The 23,852-nt window shown below is 52.8% G+C and overlaps 1 protein-coding gene across 5 annotated transcripts in view; it reads left to right on the forward strand.

Moving 5' to 3' along the window:
• Positions 1-20,594, forward strand: part of UBR4 (ubiquitin protein ligase E3 component n-recognin 4) — a 127,921-nt gene extending 107,327 nt beyond the window's left edge. For all 5 annotated transcript variants that reach the window (XM_081226735.1, XM_081226737.1, XM_081226739.1 and 2 more), the window contains 13 exons: positions 188-307; positions 980-1,170; positions 1,621-1,794; positions 2,159-2,258; positions 6,229-6,447; positions 7,368-7,481; positions 8,658-8,800; positions 9,266-9,391; positions 10,481-10,675; positions 13,393-13,617; positions 16,848-16,938; positions 17,632-17,794; positions 20,201-20,594. In XM_081226735.1, coding sequence (XP_081082861.1) covers positions 188-307; positions 980-1,170; positions 1,621-1,794; positions 2,159-2,258; positions 6,229-6,447; positions 7,368-7,481; positions 8,658-8,800; positions 9,266-9,391; positions 10,481-10,675; positions 13,393-13,617; positions 16,848-16,938; positions 17,632-17,794; positions 20,201-20,265 — 1,926 coding nt within the window. In that variant the 3' untranslated portion in view covers positions 20,266-20,594. The remainder of the gene's footprint in view (positions 1-187; positions 308-979; positions 1,171-1,620; positions 1,795-2,158; positions 2,259-6,228; positions 6,448-7,367; positions 7,482-8,657; positions 8,801-9,265; positions 9,392-10,480; positions 10,676-13,392; positions 13,618-16,847; positions 16,939-17,631; positions 17,795-20,200) is intronic.
• Positions 20,595-23,852: the final 3,258 nt, after the last annotated feature.

Consider the following 23,852-nt stretch of genomic DNA (forward strand, 5'->3'; position numbering starts at 1 on the left):
GTTTTCACTGTCCTCAGAAACCCACACACTGCCTGTCTCTCCATGCATGTACACATGTACATACACACACACACGCACAGGGTTTCCGGAATGTAAGGCCACGAAGAACATCCTCGAGGAGCAGATCCCATGAGCAGTGAGTGGTTATGGTCTGTCCCTAGATTGACTGGGCCTCGTTCTCCTGCAGGCCCTGGTAGCTGAGCAAGAAAGCAAGGACAGTGGTGGTGCTGCTGTGGCCGAGCAGGTGCTTAGCATTATGGAGATCATTCTGGATGAGTCCAATGCTGAGCCCCTGAGTGAGGACAAGGTGAGTGGAGCCCAGTCTGTCCACCTGCAGACATCGTCTCATTGCTAGCCACTGGCTTGTTTGTGTCTAGCTGTGTCAACCAAGAATGACTGAACCTGCCCAGTTCACGGTGACATCATTATGTTAAAGCCTGAAATCTGGATTCAGAGGAAACAAAGCTGGCTGTTTCAGTTGATAGACAAGGGCCTTAGTCCAACCCCTCAATTCACAGTTGAGGAAGCTCCAAGCCCAGAGAGATGAGTGAGCCATTCGATATCATATAGTCGGTTACTGTATAGTTGGGGGCCTAGAACTCAGGTCTGCAGCTCCCAGTTCAGTTTCTCTCCACTTAGCACACCCACGCGTTCCTCTGTTCTTGTTGGTGCTGATGGTTTGGCTAAAGATACGACCAAATGAATACCAGGCAGCCTGCATTCTCTCGGGAGGGGAAGGTTGTGTTGGTATATTTTGACCACCTGAGACTATTAACAGAGCCACTGCAGAAAGTTAGAAACGAATTTGTGAGGTAGAACTCACACTGCTGATTATTCCCCAGGAAGTGCTGAGACGCTGTTCTTCTAGGGCTACTTCTGATGGCTCTGATGGAAATGGATGAGCTTGAAGGGCCAGATGTTGGCTGCAGCCGAAGTCCCGACCTTATTAGTGGGCCTCCCGTCCTCTCTCTTACTGCAGGGCAACCTCCTCCTGACGGGTGACAAAGATCAACTCGTGATGCTCTTGGACCAGATCAACAGCACCTTTGTTCGCTCCAACCCCAGCGTGCTCCAGGGCCTGCTTCGCATCATCCCATACCTGTCCTTCGGGGAGGTGGAGAAAATGCAGACCTTGGTGGAGCGGTTCAAACCGTACTGCAGCTTTGATAAGTATGTTGCTTAGATTTCAGACAGCTAAACGGGAGTCCCTGTGAAAACCCTGAACTAGTTCTGTGAGACTAAGGAAGAATCACCTGAGTTTCTATTAGATTTTTGTGTGTTAGTCTGGCCTTTAAGGGGCTTGGTCTAACTGGGGAGGCAAAAAGTAAAATACATTGTGTTAAAGTAGCACCTGGTGAGGCAGAGAAGGAGAAGTGGTTGGTGACATGGGAAGGGGATATGACAAGCTGGAGGGAGTCACGTGTGCAAAAGCATGAAAATGCAGGAGGGGGTTGGGAGTTAGGGGGGCGTGGCAGGAGCCAGATGAGAAGGGTCTTTATGTTATGCTCAGGAGTTTAGGCTTGATCCTATAGGCCATTGAAGATTGTCAACCAAGAAAAGGACGTGGTCCGCTTTTGTTCCTCCTTTCACACTCCCAGGGTCTTTGCTCCTTCCTCCTAGGTATGACGAAGATCACAGTGGTGACGATAAAGTCTTCCTGGACTGCTTCTGTAAGATCGCAGCTGGCATCAAGAACAACAGCAACGGGCATCAGCTGAAGGATCTGATCCTCCAGAAGGGAATCACCCAGAATGCACTGGACTACATGAAGAAGCACATTCCCAGTGCCAAGAAGTAAGGGGCACCTCTGTCAGAGGGGCTGCTCTCCTTCCCCTCTTTCTGGTTCCTTTTCTCCTTCATCATCTTGGCATCCCTCTACCTTCCTTGGGGTCTCCCTCCCCTTCTGGAAACTATCAAGGTGACCATGCAGCCCTTGGGGCTGTGGGAAAGGATGGCAGTTAGTTGGTTTCTGTTTCAAGGAGACAGAAACTTCTATCTGGTTTCACTTCTATCTGGTTTCTCAGCTGAGTTGGGTGGTCCTTTGTGATTCTTTATGGTACGCTTGTAGGGTCACATCTCAACAAGCCAGAATCAACAGCCGGTTTCTAGGTGGCCTTTGCTTCTCTGGCCTGCTCATAAGCCTCTCTCTGCTTTGCAGTTTGGATGCTGACATCTGGAAAAAGTTTTTATCTCGCCCAGCCCTGCCGTTTATCTTGAGACTTCTTCGGGGGCTGGCCATCCAGCACCCTGCCACCCAGGTGAGTAACCAGCATGCACATGGGCCTTATTCTGGAGCAGGACACGTTATGTGAGGGAACCACACCCCCTCTCCTCATCTGCCGCGACTGAGTGAAGGTAACCACCTGATTAGCCTTTAGATGGGAGTCGCCCTAATGTATAAGACTCCCAGATTAGAAGGACTCTCAGAAGTCATCTGGTTCATCTCTCTGAGTGCAGACAGGATTAAGTTACATTTGTGATTTCCTCATTCAACTCATTCTTATGTGGGGCTTCTTTATCTCACGGCTGAGCTGAGCAGCGGTTGTGAGGGTGTGGCTGGCCAGAGGGTAAAAAGAGTTTCGATTTCTGGCCGTAGTCCCTGGGACATTTGTAATGCCATCACTACCATTTTCTGCTCTGCCCCAGGCAGCCAAAAACTTGGTTCTCAGGGAGGCCCAACCCTGTCCGCCATTTTGCTCCTTCCTGATAGTCACTGGGCTGAGCTATCTGTTACTCTCACAAACCCTCATTGGCCCAGACGGGTGGCCAGTCTGGATTTGTTTTTTTTAATTAAACTTCTTATTTTGAGATTATTGTAAATTTACACGCAGTTGTTAAGAAATAATACAGAGACATCGTGCGTACCCATTACTTAGTTTCTCTCAATGGGAACGCCTTGCAAAACTATAGGAAATTTATCACAGCCAGGATATTGACATCCATGCAGTCAAGATTCGGGACCTTTTCCTTACTGCAGGGATCCCTCCTCATGTCCTATCTATCTATCTATCTATCTCTCTACTTATTTATTTATTTAGGCTGTGTTGGGTCTTTGTTGCTGCGCGGGGCTTTCTCTAGTTGCGGCGAGCGGGGGCTACTCTTAGTTGCGGTGCGCGGGCTTCTCATTGCGGTGGCTTCTCTTGTTGCGGACCACGGGCTCTAGGTGTGCAGGCTTCAGTAGTTGTGGTGCGTGGGCTCAGTAGTTGTGGCTCGCGGCCTGTAGAGCGCAGGCTCAGTAGTTGTGGTGCACGGGCTTACTTGCTCCGCAGCATGTGGGATCTTCCCAGACCAGGGCTCGAACCCGTGTCCCCTGCGTTGGCAGGCGGATCCTTAACCACTGTACCACCAGGGAAGTCCCTATCCTTTTATAGCCACATCTACCTGCCCTGGCAACCACTGATCTTCTCCATCTCTGTAATTTTGTCCTGTCAAGAATGTTGTATACTAAATGGAATCATAAAGCATGTAACCTTCGGGATTGGCTTTGTTCACTCGGCATAATATTTTGGTGGTTTGTCCTGGTCGTTGTATATATTAGTCGTTTGTTCCTTCTTACTGCTGAGTAGTGTCCACGGTGGGGGTGCACCGTGACCCGTTTAACCATCACCCATTAAAGGGCGTCTGGGTTGTTGCCATTTTGAGGCTGCTATGACTAAAGCAGCTGTGAATGTTCACGTGCAGGTTTTTGTGTGAATAAGTTTCCATTTCTTTGGGGTAAATGCCCAAGACTGCAGTTACTGGCTTGTGTAGTAGTTGCATTATTTTGTTTTACAAGAAACTGCCAAACTGTTTTCTAGAGTGGCTGCACCACTTTACATTCCCATTGGCAGGCTGTGAGTGGTCCGCTTTATCTGCATCCTTGCCAGCATTTGGTGGTGCTTCAGCCATGCTGATAGACGTAGAGTGATGTCTCGTGGTTTCAATTTGTTTTCTCTAATGGATAATGACACTCACTGCACATCTTTTCATGTCTTTCATCTGTCTGTCTGCTTCAGTGAAATGTATGTCCATATTTTTTGCCCATTTTCTAGTAGTATTGTTTGTTTTTTCAGTGTTGAGTTTTGAGAGTCCTCAGGGCTGCATTTTTTGGTTGTTGTTTAGAGCTGTCTATCTTGAGTATAGTTCCACGTTCTCATTTAGTGATCTGTTCTGATAACTCATTCCAAAAATGTGGTTAATTGGCTACAGTAAAGGTTCTTCCATATATCTCACTCAAATAACTATAGTACTCAACTTTTGTTCAGTTCAGTGGAAATAGTTATAATTACTACATCTTATGGGTAATTCTTCCTACGTAAGAGTTTTCACTTTTTTTTACCCCTATCCTTGTAACATCTTTATTTTGAATGTGGGTAAGTCAAGGGACAGAGTTGTCATTTGGCCAGTGGCAACACATTGACCTGAGAACTCAGGTCAGTGGATTCCAAGCTTATTCTTAGTTACTAAATTGAATTCTTTTTTAAAAACAAGGCTTCATCTAGTTAGATACTTGGCATTCATACTTCTGACCATTCACTTCTCTTTTAGCACGTATTTGTGTAGTGCCTGTCGTGTACCTGTGCTGCACTAGGTTGAGGCAAAGTTGGCAGATGAGACAGTCACAGCTCCCTCTGGGAGCTTACTGTCTGGTGGAAGATGGAGCCGAGGACATAGTGATAACAGAGCAGGGGGTAAATGCAGTGTGGAAGGGGTCAAAGGGAAGGGGATTTCTAAGAGGAGAATAGGGTGCCCGCAGAGGCTGAGAGGTGAGAGAGCTTAAAGCATTCCAGGAATTGGAAGCAGTTGCACTGGAGGTGAGACATGGCAAGAGCCGGCACTGGAGATGTAAGTGTGGGTCCACGTCACATGCCCCACGGAGAAGGGTGTGGATTGTCTCCTGAGGGTAGTGCGCCTGGCCGTACCCTAGAGGGTGAATTGGATGGAGGTGACAAGGGAGGTGGGAAGAACAGTTGGCAGGCTTTTATTGTGATCTAGGTGAGAGGCCATGGCGGCTGGACTCCAGTTAGTGAGGTGGACAGTGAATGGATTCGACAGAGATCTGGGAGGTGGAATAAATGGGATTTGGAGATTGATTGCACGTGGGCAGTGAAGAAGCTGGGTGAATCAAGAACTCCGTTCCGTATCTGGACTGAGTGACGGGAGTGGTGATGCCATTGAAAGAGACGGGGGACTAGGAGGTTTGGGAGTGAGTTGGGGGAGGAGAGTCTGTGAGGTTAGATTATTAGTGTGTGGTCTGTCCTCCTAACTAGAGTGTACGCCTCGGGAGGGGAGGAGCTTCACACGCATGTGTGTGCACACACGTGCACACAGTAAACAGCCCGAATGTTAAGTCTAGGGGACCCGTGGAATATTCAGTAGGCAGTTGAACCGCGATTCCAGAGTTGAGGAGTGTGGGACAAGAGCTAGCCTGTCATTTCGCTGAGGTATGAAGTGGACGCGTACCTGCTGTGAAAACAGATCTGTGAGCTAGTGAGTGACCTGAGTTGAGTGCTGAGCTTTCCCACTGCACGTTGGCTTTGTTGTTTTCGATTTATCGTCAACCGTGTGGTAACTGGCATCAGCTCACCAGTGATGGGTGGTGTGGATTTCGCAGTGAGCTCCCCTGGAGAGCTTTTGCAGACTTCCCCTCTTCAGTGTTGTGATGTTCTCCACCCCTGTGGGTAGTGTGGTGCTGTCACAGGAGGCTTTTGTTTACATCTATTTCTTTCTAAGTCTTTTCTTATCCCCACTCCCACGTGTGGTTGTACGTCTGGAATTCCTAGGTTGAGAAAACTGCTGTGCTCCTGGGTTTGGTGGACGCGGATGAAGAACTTAGCACAGCCCCCGTGAACATCAAGGGCCTTCTTTGCTTGGTGTGGTTGCTGAGTTCACCACTGAGGCCTCATCAGGTGCTGCTTCTCCAGGGACTCTTACCTGAGCCCCTCTCACTTTCACTGTGCTGAGCACGTTACATATGGCATCTGATTTAATCATCATGGCGGCCCTGGCCTGCCCCCATTTTATAGACAGGGTTATGGAGACTGAAGAGCGTGGTGACTAGTCAGAGGTTGGTGGCAGAGCCTAACCTCCTCCATTTGTCCGAATCTCTTGAAGTGTAAAATCAGAGGATCTGATTGAAACCAAGCAGATGACATGAGATTGTGCACATTTTTTAAACCTTTAAGCTCCTGAGAAGAACGCTTGTTTACATAATTGGAGGCCTTCATCTCTTTGGTCCCTTCTTGACAGGTTCTGATCGGAACCGACTCCATCACAAACCTGCATAAACTGGAGCAGGTGTCCAGCGATGAGGGCATTGGGACCCTGGCAGAGAACCTGCTGGAGGCACTGCGGGAACACCCTGACGTAAACAAGAAGATAGACGCGGCCCGCAGGGAGACCCGGGCCGAGAAGAAGCGCATGGCCATGGCCATGAGGCAGAAGGCTCTGGGCACGCTGGGCATGACGGTACAGCCACGGCCGGGTCCCCGCATTCTTGCCTACCCTGTGGCACAGTCATTTGTGCTCTGGGGTTTCAGAGCTGGGGTTAGGGATGGTGAAGGTGAAGGCTGTGGGCAGGGGGTCGGTGTACTGGGCATCGCGCTAGTTGCTTCACCTTCTTTCATCTTCCCGACAACCCTTAGATGTGTGACTATCATTGTTCTGCTATACAGATGAGGTTCAGAGGTTAAATGACTTAACAAGTTCACAGAAGCATTAAAAATGGTGATAATCATTGTTTATCAAGGATTTACTATATGCCAGGCACTGTGCTTAGGCAGCTTCCTTGTAAGATTGTAAGATTTAAGCTCTCATGTGCTTCTGAGAGGTTGATTTTATACCCATTTTTCAGATGAACTGATTGAGGCTGAGAGGTGAAGTAAATCGGCAAGGCACATAACTAATAAGTGGCTGACAGGCGTTTGAACCTGGGTCTGCTCGACAAGAAGGGCTCTGTGCTCTTCTCACTGTCCTACCTTGGAGGAGGCAGAGGTCCTATGAGAGCCTTCTCCAGACCAGCGAACTTGAGTGTCAGCAGTTTTAAAACTCCCATGGGAACAGTAAATGAATCATGCTGCAACAGCCCTTGTCAGCCGCGAGCTGGTCTTGCTGGCACAAAGAAAGGGGGCTTCTTTGTTGGCAAGTGGCACCTTGCCAGGGTTCTAGCTGGATGGTTACCTCTGCTTCAGTGGTTCCTGTAGGAAGAGAATAGCAGGAGAATCTGGGTCTTTATCCTCATTAGAAGCCAACTAAAGAGATGTTCTTTCAGTGCAGCAGTCCTTTTCATGTATGTGGAAGGTCAACCCTGTGCCTGCGTGTCCCCAAGCTGCAGTGGGAGGGTTTGTGGAAATTCCCGTCTGACATGCCACCTGGGGTTCCCCTTACAGACCAATGAGAAGGGCCAGGTCGTGACCAAGACGGCGCTCCTGAAGCAGATGGAGGAGCTGATCGAGGAGCCGGGCCTCACATGCTGCATCTGCAGGGAAGGGTATAAGTTCCAGGTACGGCTGCAGGCTTGCGGTCAGTCCCAAGGGCCCGGTGGCCTCCCTTGCCTGAGGCCTTTTTGTTCTTAGGCCAGAGTCAAGGCTCGTATCTTAGGGCCAGCTGTCCTCTCTAAAGGTGGGAAGGCAGACTGATCTGAATGGTAGTCTTCATCGTCATCAACAGCTACCACTCACTGGGTCCCTTCTGTGTGCCAGGCCCTGTGCCCAGAGCCTTTATGTAAACTGGGTAGTTTTATCTTTAAACCTGTAAAAAGCTCTAATTTATGGATGAGAAAACAAAGTTCATGTAGCAGAGCCAGAGTTCTAGCCCAGGCTTTTCTGACTTCAGACCTGGGACTTCTATTTATTTATTTATTTGTTTATTTTGCGGTACGCAGACCTCTCACTGTTGTGGCCTCTCCCGTTGCGGAGCACAGTCTCCGGACGCGCAGGCTCAGCGGCCATGGCTCACGGGCCCAGCTGCTCCGCGGCATGTGGGATCTTCCCGGACCGGGGCACGAACCCGTGTCCCCTGCATTGGCAGGTGGACTCTCAACCACTGCGCCACCAGGGAAGCCCAGACCTGGGGCTTTTAAAAACACATCATACTGCTTCCATATTCAGATAACCTGGGGAGAAGGTCAGGACCTTGGCTTTCTGGGCTCCACCAAACTCGATTTAACACCCAAAGGAGCAGAACAGCAAGTGACCGGTTTGCTCCCCTAAAGGCCTAAAAGGCATCCCTCTTCCTCTCCAGCTTGAATTTATTACTTAGCACCCAAGCCTGTTGAAGGGCCACTACCGTGGGCCACAAGCCCTGTGAGTCCTGCTGTGACGCAGGCTCCTTGGAGCTTTCTGGTCAGTTTTGAAAAACAAGGGACTTAACAAGAAGGCACTTTATTCTTCATTTTCAGATAAAAGAAGCAAAAAGGAAGGGACCATTCAGGCTCGCATTTCTGCCCTCTGTCTCGCAGCATCCACTTTATTTCAGTTGCTCCCCACAACCCCCATTTCACTGGGGCTCTGCCCAGCCAAGTGCTTAACCAGGAGACTGAGGGGCTCACCATCACCCCCTTTCCTGAATGCATCCCTTCCTAGGATCGTAGACCCTCGGGGCCCCTCTGCTCTGCTTCCCCTCCTTTCACAGCCTGCCTTGGAGTTTCACCTCTCCTCCCTTTTATGTTATCTTTGCAGCCCACCAAGGTCCTGGGCATTTATACCTTCACCAAGCGGGTAGCCTTAGAGGAGATGGAGAACAAGCCCCGGAAACAGCAGGGCTACAGCACCGTGTCCCACTTCAACATCGTGCACTACGACTGCCACCTGGCTGCCGTCAGGTGGGCCTGGCTCTTGCGGGGTGGCTCCTTCACTAGGCCTCCCCTTGCATGTGCTTCAGTTCTAGCCCTGTGTGACTTCAGGGGAGCGGGCAGCTCGCCAGAGGCCCTGGACTGGGAGGGGGTGGGACTGCCACCCCTGAGGCTTTAATTCTGTTCCTTAGGCTCTGCGAAGTATGGCGTCCTACCTTCAGCCATACAGGCCCAAGTGCCATTGCTGCCATATGATCTGGAAAAGACACTTGGCTTTTGGCCCAAGGCTGGTGAGAGCAGCCTTGCTTACTAGAGGCGGTGAAGCCGGCATTTACCATCGTGGTTACAAACGGCTGCTCCTCTCTGTAGAGTCAGGCACACACGGGCCAGCACTTCCTTAGTGTCAGCAAACCCTCCTCCACCCCCGCGCGCCCAGGTGCCTGGTTGCCAGATTAATTCCAGCAGACACTTGTCCCTGCTCTCCTCCCATTCCAGGCTGGCTCGAGGCCGGGAAGAGTGGGAAAGTGCCGCGCTTCAGAATGCCAACACTAAGTGCAACGGGCTCCTTCCCGTCTGGGGGCCCCATGTCCCTGAGTCAGCTTTTGCCACCTGTCTGGCAAGGTGAGTGTGGGACATCTTGCATGGTAGAAAAAAGAGAGGATTTCCCGGAGATGGGGGAAGATCAGCTGTCAGTGCGGCCCCGGGGAAGCCATCTCTTGTTACCTTCCTCAGGAATCCATGTCTGTCTTTGCTTCCTGACAGGGGAGCCCGTCCGGAAGAGAGGGGACTCTGCTGGGAGAAGCCAGCACCCTCAGCGTCTGGGGCCCCAGGTGGAATCTCTGGTTATCTGCTACCTCTCCTCCTTTGCTGATCTTAGGACACAAAACACAGGACCCCTGACTTGGTCCTCGAGGCCAAAATTTCCCAGAGTTCACTTCTATTTCTCTGAGGTTTAAATAATGAAAATAGCTTGATGGCGTGGGGAATATCGGGCTCCTTTCAAAGCCTCCCTTGTCTTAAAATCCAGAGTAGAGTAGCGAAACGTTCTGTGAGGTCCTCATCTCTTGCAGATGCCTTGTGCAGTGGTGCCCCACCCCTAGTCCTATTGTAAAGCTCGGGGATGAAAAGGTACTTACCATAAACCAGGCGCTTGGCAGTAATAAAGATGAAAGTCATGTTGGGCAGCATGTTGAACTGCTTACCATGTGTTGTTATTATACACATTCTACAGATGAAGAAACTGAGGCACAGACTTAATCAGGGGCAGAGTCCAGGTGGTTGGGGATGTACATTGACATAGGAAAACCTTTTATTTGGAGGTTGAGGAGATGATTCTTATGGATAGATCACGTTGTCAGTCAGAATGGATAAGTTCTACATTTCTTCTCCCAAAATGCACTTCCAGATGTGGTCACAATATGTCCTATGACATTAGTCCATCAAGAAATGCCCCCCCTGCTCTCCCCCCACCCCCAAACCGGCGCGTTCTCCTCAGAGCTTGGAGAGCATCGCGTTCAGTCACAGCAGAAACAAAAGTGTGCTCTGCTTTTGTCTTCGCCCGAGCCCAGCCCTTGTCCTTGACTCCCCCTTTCATTCTCTATCTGTCTGTGTAACCTTCACAGCCATCAGGCCGAAGGGAGGCTCTGCCTTCCCAGCTGGGTCTTCACCAGGGAGCTTGCTTCCACTTCACCACCTGTTCTCTTCTCCCAGGCACAATACTTACCTCCAGGAGTGCACGGGCCAGCGGGAGCCCACGTACCAGCTCAACATCCACGACATCAAGCTGCTGTTCCTGCGCTTCGCCATGGAGCAGTCCTTCAGCGCAGACACTGGAGGGGGCGGCCGGGAGAGCAACATCCACCTGATCCCGTACATCATCCACACCGTGCTTTACGTCCTGAACACGTCAGTACCGCGCGTCTCAGGGCAGCACTGGCTGATCCACCCCGTCCGTGTTCCTCTGCCCAACAAGCTCTCCCGGCTTTTCTGTAGCCGTTCTAGTTAGTTCTAGAACGAATGTCTGGCCCCAGGCAGCCTTTACCGAAGTAGGAATGTTCATCTGCACCTCTTTAGAATCACACAGAGTAAAGAGTATGGTGGCTTCCTTTTCCAAAACTGTCTCATCTACCAGCACGGGCAGCCAAGGGCTGCCTCCTTGAACTCACCTTCAGCCCAGAGGGGAGCAGGAAGCGGGAGAGGCCAGATCATCGAAGCTTCTACTTCAGTGTAGCTGCTACTTGCAAGACTGTTCCCTTGGATGGGGGAGGCCATGGGTCAGGGCCACACACAGTCACTGTCAAAGGCACACAGGCTGTTCCAGGTGAGCGTTTCACAGCTGGAGGATGTGGCAGGACCAAGGACCTGGACTTGCTATCCCTGTTTCTTCTTCAGTGAGCGAGGCTTCTGGCAGCTGTGAGCGGGGAGGTGTTGTTGAAGATTATTTGGGAAAGTCAACTGAGAAGGAAGGTAGCCCAGAAAAAAAAAACAGATTTGTATCTTCATCTGTATGTACGTTGTGGAGCAGTTCGGAAACACTAAGGGGGTAGAGAATAGTCTTTCGTCCCACCCTAGATTTAAAAAGCGAACTAAGAGATTTAATATACTTTAGCTCTTAGATTTGATTTAAATAGTTTCGTACTTTTAGGCCCCATCTTCTAGCGAGAGTTTTACACACAGGTTGAAAGGCTGTGTACAGTCCCCCCAAGGCAGCTGCAGTTCAGTTTAGGCAACAGAACAATTTGTCTCTTCTCCTTTCTGGTCTTCAACAAAGTGATTTTCCCCTTCCCTCCCATTTCCTTGTGAGAGAAAAGGCTGACCTGGAGACCGCAGGCTTCATTGTTAACCAAGAGGCACTGGCGGGTCTCCACCAGTCGTTACATCGTCTGCTCGGCTGTGTAGACTGTCAGAAGAAACACCTGCGTCATTGACAGCACGAACGTTCCCATTATCCAGACTGTGCTTCAGGCCTGAGCAGTGCTGATTGCTGGTGTCCGTGGGGCCTTTGACAGAGCCGTTGCCTCTTCTTGGCAGCAGTGGGGTGGAGGGGGCTGCCCCAGTCTCCGGGGAGCAAAGCAGACCCAGAGAGGCCGCATGATTTGTCCAGCAGAACAGAGCCGGTGGCTTCAGATGTCACTGTGTCTGTGAAATGCCGGACACTCGTAACTCATGCTTAGTTTCCTTAGTTGGGGAGGGAGCGGGCTGTGTCCTGATGGTCTCGGTCAGTTAGAGGCTGAGCCGGAAGCTGCACGAAGAGGCACTGTTTCCCAGCCACAGCCTGCTTCCCTCGCAGGTTCACGCTGGTGTGAGCTTGGTCACGGTGGGCGGGGGGGTGCTGGTTGAGCAGGGATCGCTGCCTTTGGTGGAACGTTTGTATATGAAGGCGAGTATGTCACACACAGACGAGCCAGCGCAGAGTGGAGCGGGTCGTGCGATGGCACAAAGCTTCTGATTTCCAATTCTGGACACTCCAGTCTAGTGTAGCTGCCTGTTCCATCCATGTTCATCCATGGAGCAGAAGGGTGCCTGGTGTCCCCGTACCACCCCCCCTGCTTTCCCACAGTTCAGTGCCTGGCAGTGCCATGTGTAGACCTGGTAACTTTGATTCAACCACTACTAGTGTTGTGTTTTTATTTCCCTTCAGGGAACTAGGATGGGGCATCAAGCACTCTTGGCCTGAGAGCACCATCCAGGTCGTAAGGAGAGAGTGTAGCCAGAAATCTGGCTACAGATTTATAAGGAAGTGATCTCTCAGTGCCCGTCTAGTGACCTGTCGAAGCTTCATTGCAGGTGGAGAGTCCACGCTGGGGAGGCTCTGGAGCCAGATTGCCTGGGTCACAGCCCAGTACCTTCACTCCTCACTGTGTGGCTTTGGGCAGAATATTTACTCTCTGTGCTGTAGTTTCCCCTTCTGTAACGTTGGGAGAGTACCTGTCTCATCGGGTTATTGTGAGGATTAAATGAGATAATCCATGGAAAGCTCTTAGAACGGGCTTGGGGTTAAATAAAGTTGATGATCACCATTGTTGCTGCAGTTCAGGCAAAAGCAAGACGAGAAGCGGTGCTCGCCGGGAGGAATCTGTTCTAATGGAGGAGAGAGGACACAGACACATAAAAGAACACACCAGAATAGCCTAGGAAGGGCACCGGCTGCAAATGCCGTGTGAACAGTTAGCTGTACTGAGACTCGTGGAGTCGGGGAGTGTGGGCTGTGGGCTCAGAGACTCTGGGTTCGCTGACTGGTTTGGTGACTTTGGTTGTGTCACTTCAATCCCCGGGCCTTGAGATACGCTGGTAAAGAGGTGCTGGCTGTCACCTTCCAGAGTTGTCAGGACACGTGGATGGCGGAGTGTTTGTGAATGTGCTGGACACACGCGCAGTTGGAATTGTGTGGAGCTGGGCTGGGGGGTGGGGGACGAGGAAGATGCCCCCGAGGAGGACTGGGGCGGGGCTGGGGGTGCCCCGCTTGGAGAGGAGGCGGGAGGGGCGGTGGAGGACGGGTGGGGGTTCCGTGAGCCGAGTGTTCAGGAAACTTAAAAGAAGACGGGAGATTGAGCAAGCCTCCTCCTCTCTTGCTGCTCGTGCCTTGCTTCTGCCCTGGTTTCATGGTGCTCCTTTTGTTCCAGAACCCGAGCAACTTCCCGAGAGGAGAAGAACCTCCAGGGCTTTCTGGAGCAGCCCAAGGAGAAGTGGGTGGAGAGTGCCTTTGAAGTGGACGGGCCCCACTATTTCACTGTCCTAGCCCTCCACGTCCTGCCCCCCGAGAAGTGGCGAGCCATACGCGTGGAAATCCTGCGGCGGCTGCTGGTGACCTCTCAGGCCCGGGCAGTGGCTCCAGGGGGAGCCACCAGGTCAGTGCTTGCTTCGGGAAGTACCTGCTTCAGGGAGCCATCTCCTGGGCCGCCTGTCGCCCGGCCTCTGTAACCGCTGTGGGTAAAAGCTGCCCGCGGCGTGCAGGTGCTGAGTGGAGGCGCCTCGCTTGACTCGGTAATGGACCCTGAGCCTTCCCGGCCGGTCACACCAAGAGTCAAGGCCTGACGCCGCCGGGTGCCTGCCCCTCTGGGTCAGGTGTTCAGGCACTAGAAGTGTGGAGCCAGGCTTACCCCTGGGAGCTGCCCTCAGGGAGGAAGCCAGCCAGGCACAGGGTGAGGCCTCTCAGGAGAAGGATTAGGGCCGGCAGGCAGTTGAGACAGGTAGCCAGGTGCTCCGAATCTTGCTGGTCTGCGCATAAACCAGCAAAGCTTCCTGGGGGTTGTGCTCGGGGATGTTCCTTTCTGGTATTAAAAGCTCCTCATCTCCCTCCTTGGTCACATTCCTATCCCATCTGCCCCCGCGTTCCATGAGCCGTTTTTCTTTCTCTGCTGTTGGTGTGGACACCTCCCTAAGAAGGAAGGCATTTCAGGAAGGAAGTGGTCTTTGTTTTCATGACCCCGTGCTGTGATTTGGGTCAGCTGGGAGGTGTCTTGAGGCAAACAACTGGAGACAACAACAGCGAGAAGCCCTTTGCAACGAGTTCACAGATTGCCCCACGCCGAGGGGACTCCTTGGCGCTACTCTTGGCCCGTCGTGGCCCCGAGCAGTCCTCCCTCCCTGGGCTACAGAGTAGGCTATGAGTTGTCAGCTTGCTTCTGCCCTTGAGGGAAACCTGCTTCACTTTGGGAAGGTCTGTCCTCGTGTGTCTGCTTTCACTAGGATCCGAGGGGACATTTCCAACAAGGGTGCAGGGGAGGAGCTTTTAGGCCCCTGATAGTGACAGACCAAGGGGAAGCAGCCTTGGCCTGAATTTGCTCACCTGGTGTCAGCACCTCCATCAGCTCTGATTTATCAAGTCGCTAGTGGTAGGTGCCTCGTGGCCCGGGGAGACCAGGTTGGAGCTCTGCTGTTGGATCCAGCCAGTGCCAGCCTCTGTGTAGAGCAGGAGGGGGCCGGTCTTGTTAGATTCCTACCTAGCCCCTGCCCCCATTCCAAACATGGCACTTTCCAGTGTTAACCAAGAGCCTGAAGCATTAATAGTTAGCTAGCTGCTAGGAATCAAAAGTTAGATCTGGAAGATACTAAGTTGTTGATAAGCCAGGCTCGGCCTGTATCCATAGCACGCAAAGTGGCTATTTACTGGGCACACGCTCTCGGTGACAGGTGTGAAATCTGAACCCACAGGAGCTGTGTTGCTTTCAATTAGGAGACTGGAATTCATTACTGTCCCAGGCAGTTAAGGAAAAGCTGATTTGGTCACAGCTTAATTAGGAAATCCAGTGTGAGCTGCACTCATGAGTTGCCATTTCCTCTGTAGCAGTTTAGTCACCTTTACTAATTAACCTGAAATAATTAAGTTGGGCAGGGCCACCCCAGATTCCTGCCACCAGTGCGAAATAGCTGCAAGAAGCAGCAGCCCTGGCAGGGTGTCAGGGTGTGAGCAGGGTGCCCTGGAAGCAGGGTGGCAGAGTGCTGGCCATCAGCACGGTGTTGGGACACCCTCCGAGGAGGGACATTTAGGGGGTGACCCCCTGGTGATTGGGGCAGTGCCACTGGCAGCAGGCGTTGTCCTCAGCCCATTGTGGGGTGGGGGGCAGCAGCAGGTACACAACAACCTAGGAGTCTGCACGAGAGAAGTTGCTCTCTTCTGCGGGCTTTACATTCAGGAAAAAAGATTCTTCTGCCGGGAACTTGCAAGTATTTAAGCCTGGGACTTTCCTAGGCTTCCGTCAGAGCCTCTTCTGTTCCCTTGTCTGCCAGCGCACGGAGTTGCAGAGAAAGAATTCTCATCGTCGTCCACAGGCCCACCTCGCAGTAGTTTTCCCTTTTGGCTGCAGCATCCTCATGCGTGGCGGTCGGGGAGGAGGTGGGCGCTTCGGAGATGTTGGGGGGAGGGAGGGTACAGGTAGCATACCTTAGCGAACAGAATTGTCTCATTTTATTATTTGACTTTACTCTGGTTAATAACTTAAACATTGACTGAATGTAGGTGTGGTTGGCCTGTCTCATGCTAGGTAGTCCCTTCACTTGAGGCCCATACAGTGTAGTTTTAGCTTCTAAATGAATAACATCTATGCTTGTCTGATGTTTATGATTCTAGCGTATATAAACACATGGTGCGTGTGTGCACATGCATTTTAATACTAAGTTCTGGTCCCTTTGGTATGGGCTCTGTTCCAAGGTATAGAATCTCCATGACAAGGGTTTATCTAGCCTTTACCTATTACAGATATGAAGGCAGTTTGCAGACAAAACCTCTCCTAGATCTTGGGCTGTAGAAACCAAGTCCTAGCACCGGCACTTCACTCACCGTGCAGAGGGGGTGCTGGTCGTTCTGTACTTCATGGTGGCCCTACCTGCTGTAATCATTCCTCAGACCAGGAGCGTCTGCCGAGAAGGCGGTGGACGCTGTTGTCAGTGACGGCCCTCCATGTTCCAAGGGCCTGGCTGCTCTCTAATCCCAGACTGCATCACTGGATTAAGTAGCAGCGATGCTGGTGAGCATCCGGGATTAGCCCGGGATTTCGGCAATGTTGGGCCGGCTGTGGCTCTCATCTGAGACATCACTGTTGTCCGACGCCAGGTGTCCACCAGCTTGCTGGTTTTAACACGGCACGTGGTTGGCAGATTACTGTGTGGGACTGCTTTAGGTCTGCTGGCTGCTGGTAAAAACTCTCCAAGTGGGAGTGTGAAGACTGAAGTAGAACTTTGTTTCCTCCGGCATTTATTAGGTCCCGTCAAGTCTGAGAGTGTGTGTGGGGGCTAAACACAGGGAAACACGGGACTCTGCGGCGACTCTTTAAGGCAGTAGCCTTTTGGCTTCCGTGTTGCAACTTACATTTCCCTCTTTCCCATTTTCCCTGGCTTAGCAGAGTCGCTACTAATGATGACTCTGTCACGCAGCGTCTTGTGGTGAATAAACCTCTGGGTCCCAGGGCTTCAGAAGTTCTGACCCGTGGCTGCTTTCCTTTGAGAAGATGGCAAGTGGCTGGAGCTGAGTGATGCTCAGTGCCCGTGACTCTTCCCCTGCTCCCAGAATGCTTGGCTCTGTCCTTGTGAGTTTCCTCCCGGGGTCTTCACGGACATGGGATTTGGTTTTATTTTCCAGGCTGACAGACAAGGCAGTGAAGGACTACTCTGCTTATCGCTCTTCCCTTCTCTTTTGGGCCCTCGTTGATCTCATTTATAACATGTTTAAGGTAAGGAGGCCGCTGGGAGCGTGGCCGGGTTTGGCAGGGGCGTAGACGTCTGTGCTTGTGGCTCTGACCCCGCCTCGGCAGCCGGCTCCTCCACCAGCCTCCCCCGAGAAACAGGCCGACCCGCCGTGGGGAGGGGTTTACCCTCTAGCTCCGACCCCTGCGTACGTAGACTGCATTTGTAGCCATGACCGCTCCTGTGACCCGGTCTCAGGCTGCTGCAGACCTTCTTCTACAGGCAGCTCTCCCCCCACTCCACCCCGAGTCACCCTCTGTTTGCTCTCGTCCCCTCTGTTAGGATCAACTCCGTTGCCCTGTGTGAGTGTAACTTATTCCAGCCCAGTTTATAATAGGGACGCTCCTCTCAGCCTTGAGAGAATCGGAGGGTTTGGGGTGGTTCCTTTCATCATCTAAATGAAACAGCTGAATTAAAGCATGTTGATGAGTCCCTCTTCTTGGGGAAATGCCGATGGTGGAGGGGATGGGGAGGAAAGGACGCATCGCCTCTCGAAGCTTGTTGGTTCACGTGACGTGTGCTTAGGAGAGGGGCTGTGAGAGGAATGAAGTGAAATTTTGTTGTTCCTGGAAGCAGAACACATCCTCCAGGGAAGACTTGGATGTGTGTGGGAGGGCTCTCTTCTTCCCTGCCTGACCTGAGCGACCCGCCCAGCCTGTGTGTCCTCTTGCTTCTCGTAGAAGGTGCCGACCAGCAACACGGAGGGTGGCTGGTCCTGCTCTCTCGCAGAGTACATCCGCCACAACGACATGCCCATCCACGAAGCTGCCGACAAGGCCCTGAAGGCCTTCCAGGAGGAGTTCATGCCAGTGGAGACCTTCTCAGAGTTCCTCGACGCCGCTGGTCAGTGTCAAGGTTTTTCATCTTTCACAGATCTTAGTGGGGCTGGCCATCGCTTTCATCTTCACACACAGGAAAAAACAGGCGAGAACCAGCCTGTGGGCCACCACCGAGGGGTCTGGGAGAGATGTGTACATACCAGGTCCCTGGTAACAAGATGCGGCCGTGACGTGTGGCTCACTTCACCCCAGGTGCTGTGTTCCTCATGCACGCGCTTTCCCAGTCCGCAGGGTCCTGTGTGAGGTGGAGCTGTGGTTATCCCCATTTTACAGTTGGGGTAACTGAGGCTTTGAAGATTAAACAAGTTCCCAGTGGGGCATAGCTGGAAAATCACTGGACCCCCTTTTGGTTTCCTGGCTTCTTAGGACAGTTCAGAGAACTAACATGGAGCTTACCTGTCTTCCTCCTGCCTTTCGGGGACTGAGACATCTTATGTCACAGCTGCCCCCGGGGAGGTGTGGAAGATTTCAACTCTGATTCTTAAGATAAATAGTCAATATCAAAAGAGAGCAAAGAACATCCCTGCCAGTAGGGATAGGGCAGTGCTTTGAAGCACTGTCACATGAGACATCCTCGGACAGTTCCTCATCCCCCAGCTGGTAAAAATGAAGTCATTGTTCTCTCCTGTGTACAGGTTCATTATACAACAAATTTGTCATCCTAATTGCAAACACATTAAAATTTGTTTGGATTTCATAACCAAGCATCAGGTGACAGCAGGGGGAGGTGACTTGGGCCAGTGCTGGGAAATCAACCCAGAATTTAAAGTCCCGTGCCCTCTGAGGGTGTGGGCACTGCAGTCTAGCCCCCCATCACCACCGTCCTTTCCAAGGTAGGGCTCCCAGAGCCAAAGCAGCGGGAGCTGCACCTGCCTAACTCTTCTGTGAGCTTGTTTCCTTTTCCCTGATGCCTATTTTGTCAAGTGTGAAGAGCAAGAAAAAATCTCCCCAGATCCCACTATCAAGAGAAGGTCGCCACTAGCATTTTCTAGTCTCCTCTGGGCACTAAACCCTCAAACGTTCGGAGTGGTGCTCAATGTGAATTCCTCTTTCTTCCCCATGGAGCTTCCCCAAAGCTCCAGGCCTTTCTTCCAGTTTGGCCGTTTGTTGCAGTGGCCTCAGTGGAAGCCATACTGGATGGGCCTTTGCTGGTCTGGTGCCTCCCTGTTAGCTGTCGGTCAGAGGTTGCCACCACTCACCCCAGTTCCTTTGTTAACTTCACTAGATGCTCCCATGGGTGTCTTTTCAACCTAGACATTTTACCTTGGCTATACTCCTTGCTTTCTTCATCAAGTGACCCCGACTGAGAGCAGGTAGCCTGTGTGTCTGTGTCCTCAGGGCCCAGTGCCTTACCTGTCACCCAGGGGTCTGGTGAATGTCTACAAAGACTGTCAATATGAACGTCAAAGTCCGAGGAAGAGGAGGAAGAGGCGGGCAGGGGAAGGAAGGTATTCCCCTTTGTTCAGGGCTTTGCGTCAGCCCTGGAGCAGGGAAGAGAGGGGGGCAGGTCAGGCGGGAGGCCACTGCCGCCTTCTACTCAAGCACAGGTGTTTACGGCATGGCTTTATTGCTTGGTTCAAACTGGTAGGAAATTTCAGAACATCCGACACACCCTACTCAAATGCAAGGACGAAAACACCTTCCAAACCAGCAAGAGCTGATGGGGGCCACTCCTCCTGCATTAGCCCAGACTTCAGTTTGAGTGTTGCCCCGCCTCGGGGTTAACGACCCCGCATTGGTCAAATAAGAGCCCTGCTTGTGAGGGGGGGCGGGGCCGCAGGGGACCTGATGCTGATTGAGCGAGCACCTTCTGTGCCCTGGGCACTTTCACATAACTGGCCTCATCTAATCCCCGGGGTGATGTGACAAGGACTTGTCACTGTCCCCATTTGGCAATGGAGGAAATGGAGCTCCTGAGCTCTGGCAGCTTGCTCCGGGCCCTGGACTAGGGGTTGGGTTCTTTTACCCTACCCTGTTCCTCCCAGCCCTCGAGGGCAGTGGGGTTTGCCTTTGTTTGGCCCCAGGTCTCTCTGAGAATCTGCTGAAGGCTGTAGACATTCTCTCCAGAGGACCCCCCTCCATTGCGCACTGAGTTTCAGTGGACTTACAGGCCCCTGCAGGGTCAATGGACCCGGGTTTAGCACCTCCGCCCTGGGGAGATCCTGAGCTGGCCGCTGCCACTTTAAACGCCTTTAATCCTGCCGCAGCGCCAGGTGTCGGAGCCCAGCTCCCCTCCCAGAACGAGAGTGTTTGCTCGGTGACTGTCTCTGCGGTCATCGCTGGTCTCCCGTGAGAAGCTGTGTCCGAGCTTGTCGGAGTACAGTGTGTTCCCCGCGTGGACTCAGCCTCCGTGACTCAGGGGCTGGGGGCTGTGAGGGCCACTGCTAAGCAGTCTCTGCCTGTTTTCCAGGTCTCTTATCAGAGATCACTGATCCGGAGAGCTTCCTGAAGGACCTGTTGAACTCAGTCCCCTGAGCACCACACGGAAACGGTGGTCAACAGAGATGGAAGCTAGCCTGCCTCTGTGTTCTCCCCTCCTGTGTGTGATTTCCGCCACGGGTTGCTGCATCGTTGCTCCATCATTGCTCCTCCCTCCTCCCTCCCTCCCTTTTCTTGGAGTGGCTTGGGGATTTTAGGCTTCCTGTGTTATCTCGTGTGTGTGGTGCACTAGCTATGAAGTTGTCTGTAACCCAAGCCGTCGAGGGACCTGTACATACCTAGGAGCCACGAGTTGTCCTGGCCAACTGAATACTTGAGTGTGCACATCTTGAGAAATAAACAAATGACTTAATACACATTGAAAAGGAAGGTGTTGCCTGTGCTTGAACCCCTCCTTAGTGACACTGGCCAAATACTTCTTGACTGCACAGCCCTTTCTGGCGTCAGCAGGGAGGCCTGCGTGTATCACATTCGCTGTCTCTTGGCGCCAAATGGAGCCTGTCTGTTCTCGGCCAGCAAGTTGGGGCACCGCATTTGACGGCTATGATCTTTCCTGAAACAAACGCCTTGGCTTCTCTTAACTTCTGGCCTTAAGAGCTGGAGCCCAAAGACATGTGATTTTCTAGTCCTCTGCCAAAGGCCGGCTCAGCGCAGTCGGCACTGGTCTTTCTACAGCAGAGGCATTTGAGAGTCCCCTGTTAACTTCAAATGGGAAATCCTTTGGCGACTTCTCTTCAGTGTTGCCATGTTGGGAGAAGGCCTGGGGCAGACTCTGAGTGGCTGCCCTTTACTGAGCGCCTTCTCTCTGCCAGGCCCGCGTGTGCGTGCGCGCGCGTGCGTGTGTGTAATTATTTCTAGTCTTTCTAACAGCCCTGCAAGAAGGGGCCTATGAACCGACATCACTTGCTCAAAACCACCCAGCCTGTAGCTGCCAGAGCTGAGGTCTGCGCCTCCGAAGTCGTGTCCTAAACCACTGTGGCAGCTGCCTCTGGGGGCCTTGAGACCTGCTCCCCCACGTTCATGGGCAGCAGCCCTCCTAACAAGGCAGCAGGACTCCCACGAGCCTCCCCCCAGATTGTAGGGCAAGGCTGATCCGGACACGCCCTCGCAGGGAGGAGGAGCTCGGTGGTGGCTGCCTCCTTCACCTCCCTGTGGGCCGCTCTGCCACCTGCTTTCCCGAGTGACAGGCTCCCCTATCTTGATGTCCAGTGTATGTGGCCCACTCCTCAGGCCAGACCATTTGGGACAGAAGGGGCCTCTAGGTCCCTTTAGAAGACTCCCAGAGCCAGGACTTAGTGTCTCTTCCCTGGAGCCCCTGACCGGGCAGCCGCAAGCAGGAGTGAGTGTCGTGCTTGGGCTTTAGCCAGAGAGACAAGGGCAATTTGTTGCAAGAGCCCAGCTGGAGGGACTTCCCTGGCGGTCCAGTGGTTAAGCCTTCGCCTTCCAGTGCAGGGGGTGCAGGTCCGATCCCTGGTTGGGGAGCTAAGATCCCACGTGCCTCGCGGCCAAAAAAACAAAACATAGAAGCAATATTGTAACAAATTCAATAAAGACTTTAAAGATGGTCCACATCAAAAAAAAATCTTTTTTTTTTTTTTTGCGGTACGCGGGCCTCTCACTGTTGTGGCCTCTCCCGTTGTGGAGCACAGGCTCCGGACGCGCAGGCTCAGCGGCCATGGCTCACGGGCCCAGCCGCTCCGCAGCATGTGGGATCCTCCCGGACTGGGGCACAAACCCGTGTCCCCTGCATCGGCAGGCGGACTCAACCACTGCGCCACCAGGGAAGCCCACATCAAAAAAATCTTTTTAAAACCCCAAAAAAACCCCAGCTAGAGGCAGGCAGGCCCTGGCAGACGAGAACGTGCGTGTGCCGAGTGCATGGGGGTGCACGGTGGTGTGGGTGGGCGACGGGGCTTTCTGAGGGACGGACGGGCTCGAGGGAGGGGACAGCGACGTCTAAGGGCGTCAGGCGCCCACTCCTTCGTTCAGATCCCAGCTCTACCACCCTGGGTGTCTCCGCAGTCTCCTCATCTGTAAAATGGGAATGTCGGTATCTACGGGGTCGGGTGGTTGCCAGGTTTACGCGAGTTTACTTGGTTGCCACGTAGTAAGGAAATGGCCGCTTTTATTACTGATGAATTCATTTGCAGTCTGCAGAATCTTGGCTTTTTCTTTAACGAAGCTCCACGTCTCAGGTGAGGTCTAAATATGTCCAGCTTTGAAGGTGGATGACGGACCTTGGTCTCAGGCACACTTGCTTCTCACACTGAGCACAGCAAGTTCATTCCCTCTCGTAGGTCCATCATCTCCCGCTTTCTGGTCGTCTCCCAGGAGACATCCCAGGTCCATGTTACCATGTGGAGTTGCTGTTACATAACATCCTAGCAGGGAATAGATTGGAACAGCTTCATCTGGGACAGCAAAGGCAGCGGGGAGAGTAGGGAAGGGTGCAGGGTAAACAGGTGGGACTAGCCCTGCCTGCCGGGTGGCGGGCACTGATGGAGGCTGAGCCGCACTCATGGCAGTGCCTCGGGGCCTCACGCTTTGACCGAGGGCCTTCGGAAGCTTAGCCACGGCTTGGTTCCTTGGGCCTGCAAGGCTGAGGTCTCCAAGGCTCAGGACAAGGTGTTCACTTCTTTTTCTCTGCCCTTCATTTTTTGGTTTCTTGCAAAGTCCTCAGAATTTTGGCCCCAGCCCAGTCGCATCAAGTCTCTTGTTTTCATGGTCACAGCTTTTCCTGGTCTGTACCCCTGCTGCTTCCCCGTGCCTGCCGCAGTTGCAGGCAGGTTGCCGACACGGTGGCCGTACAGGTCTGTGACGGGTCCCAGAGCGGTGCCCTCGGCAGAGCTTGGGCAGGAGTGGAAGCTGGTCCAGGGCAAGAACTCGGCCTCCCCCAGCCTGCGTCCCCTGACAGCACCAACGGACATCGGGCAGAAAAGCAGTTAGTCCCTTCCTGTCTCGAACCATTTTCTGGGCTAATTGCTTCTTGGGTCCTTGTCTTTCTCAACAGGCAGCCCCACTGGGGGAGTTCAGGTGGTTCCAGACTGGCCACACCTGATGATGGCCTCCCCCGCACACCTGCCCTCCTCTGCCCACCAGGCTGCTCAGCTCAGGGGTGGGGTGGGGCCTGGGAGCCAGGGCTCCGGGGAAAGGGCTTGGGGTCAGATTTGGGTTCAGAGCTGGCTGTGCAGCCTCAGACCAAACCCTTTACCTCTCCGGGCCTCAGTTTCTCCACGTGTGAGATGAGCACACCTCATCGGGGGTTAGCCAAGGGAGCGCTTATGCAGCTCGCGGCTCAGAGGAGGCTCTGGAAACATAAATTGTTGGGGTTATGAACGAGGCAGCCCAAGAAGAGCTTTCACAGGCCTGGGTGGGGTTCCATCCACAGCAGGGCTCCTACAGTGACAAGAGCTGTTTGAAGGTAGTGAGTCTTCTGTCACTGGAGTTACCCAGGCAGAGGCCGAGTCTTAACCACAGACGTGCCACATGGAGGTGGCGGGGGGCGGGGGATGCTGATACCAAAAGTCACTTCCAACTCAGGCCGGGGCAGCGGGTGGGAAGTCCAGGGGCTTTGGAGTCAGACAGTCCTGGGTTCTGATTCTGCCTCCTCTACGCCTGGCAGG

The sequence above is a fragment of the Mesoplodon bidens genome (genome assembly GCF_964165515.1).
Source record: "Mesoplodon bidens genome assembly, chromosome: 2".
NCBI lineage: Eukaryota > Metazoa > Chordata > Mammalia > Artiodactyla > Ziphiidae > Mesoplodon > Mesoplodon bidens.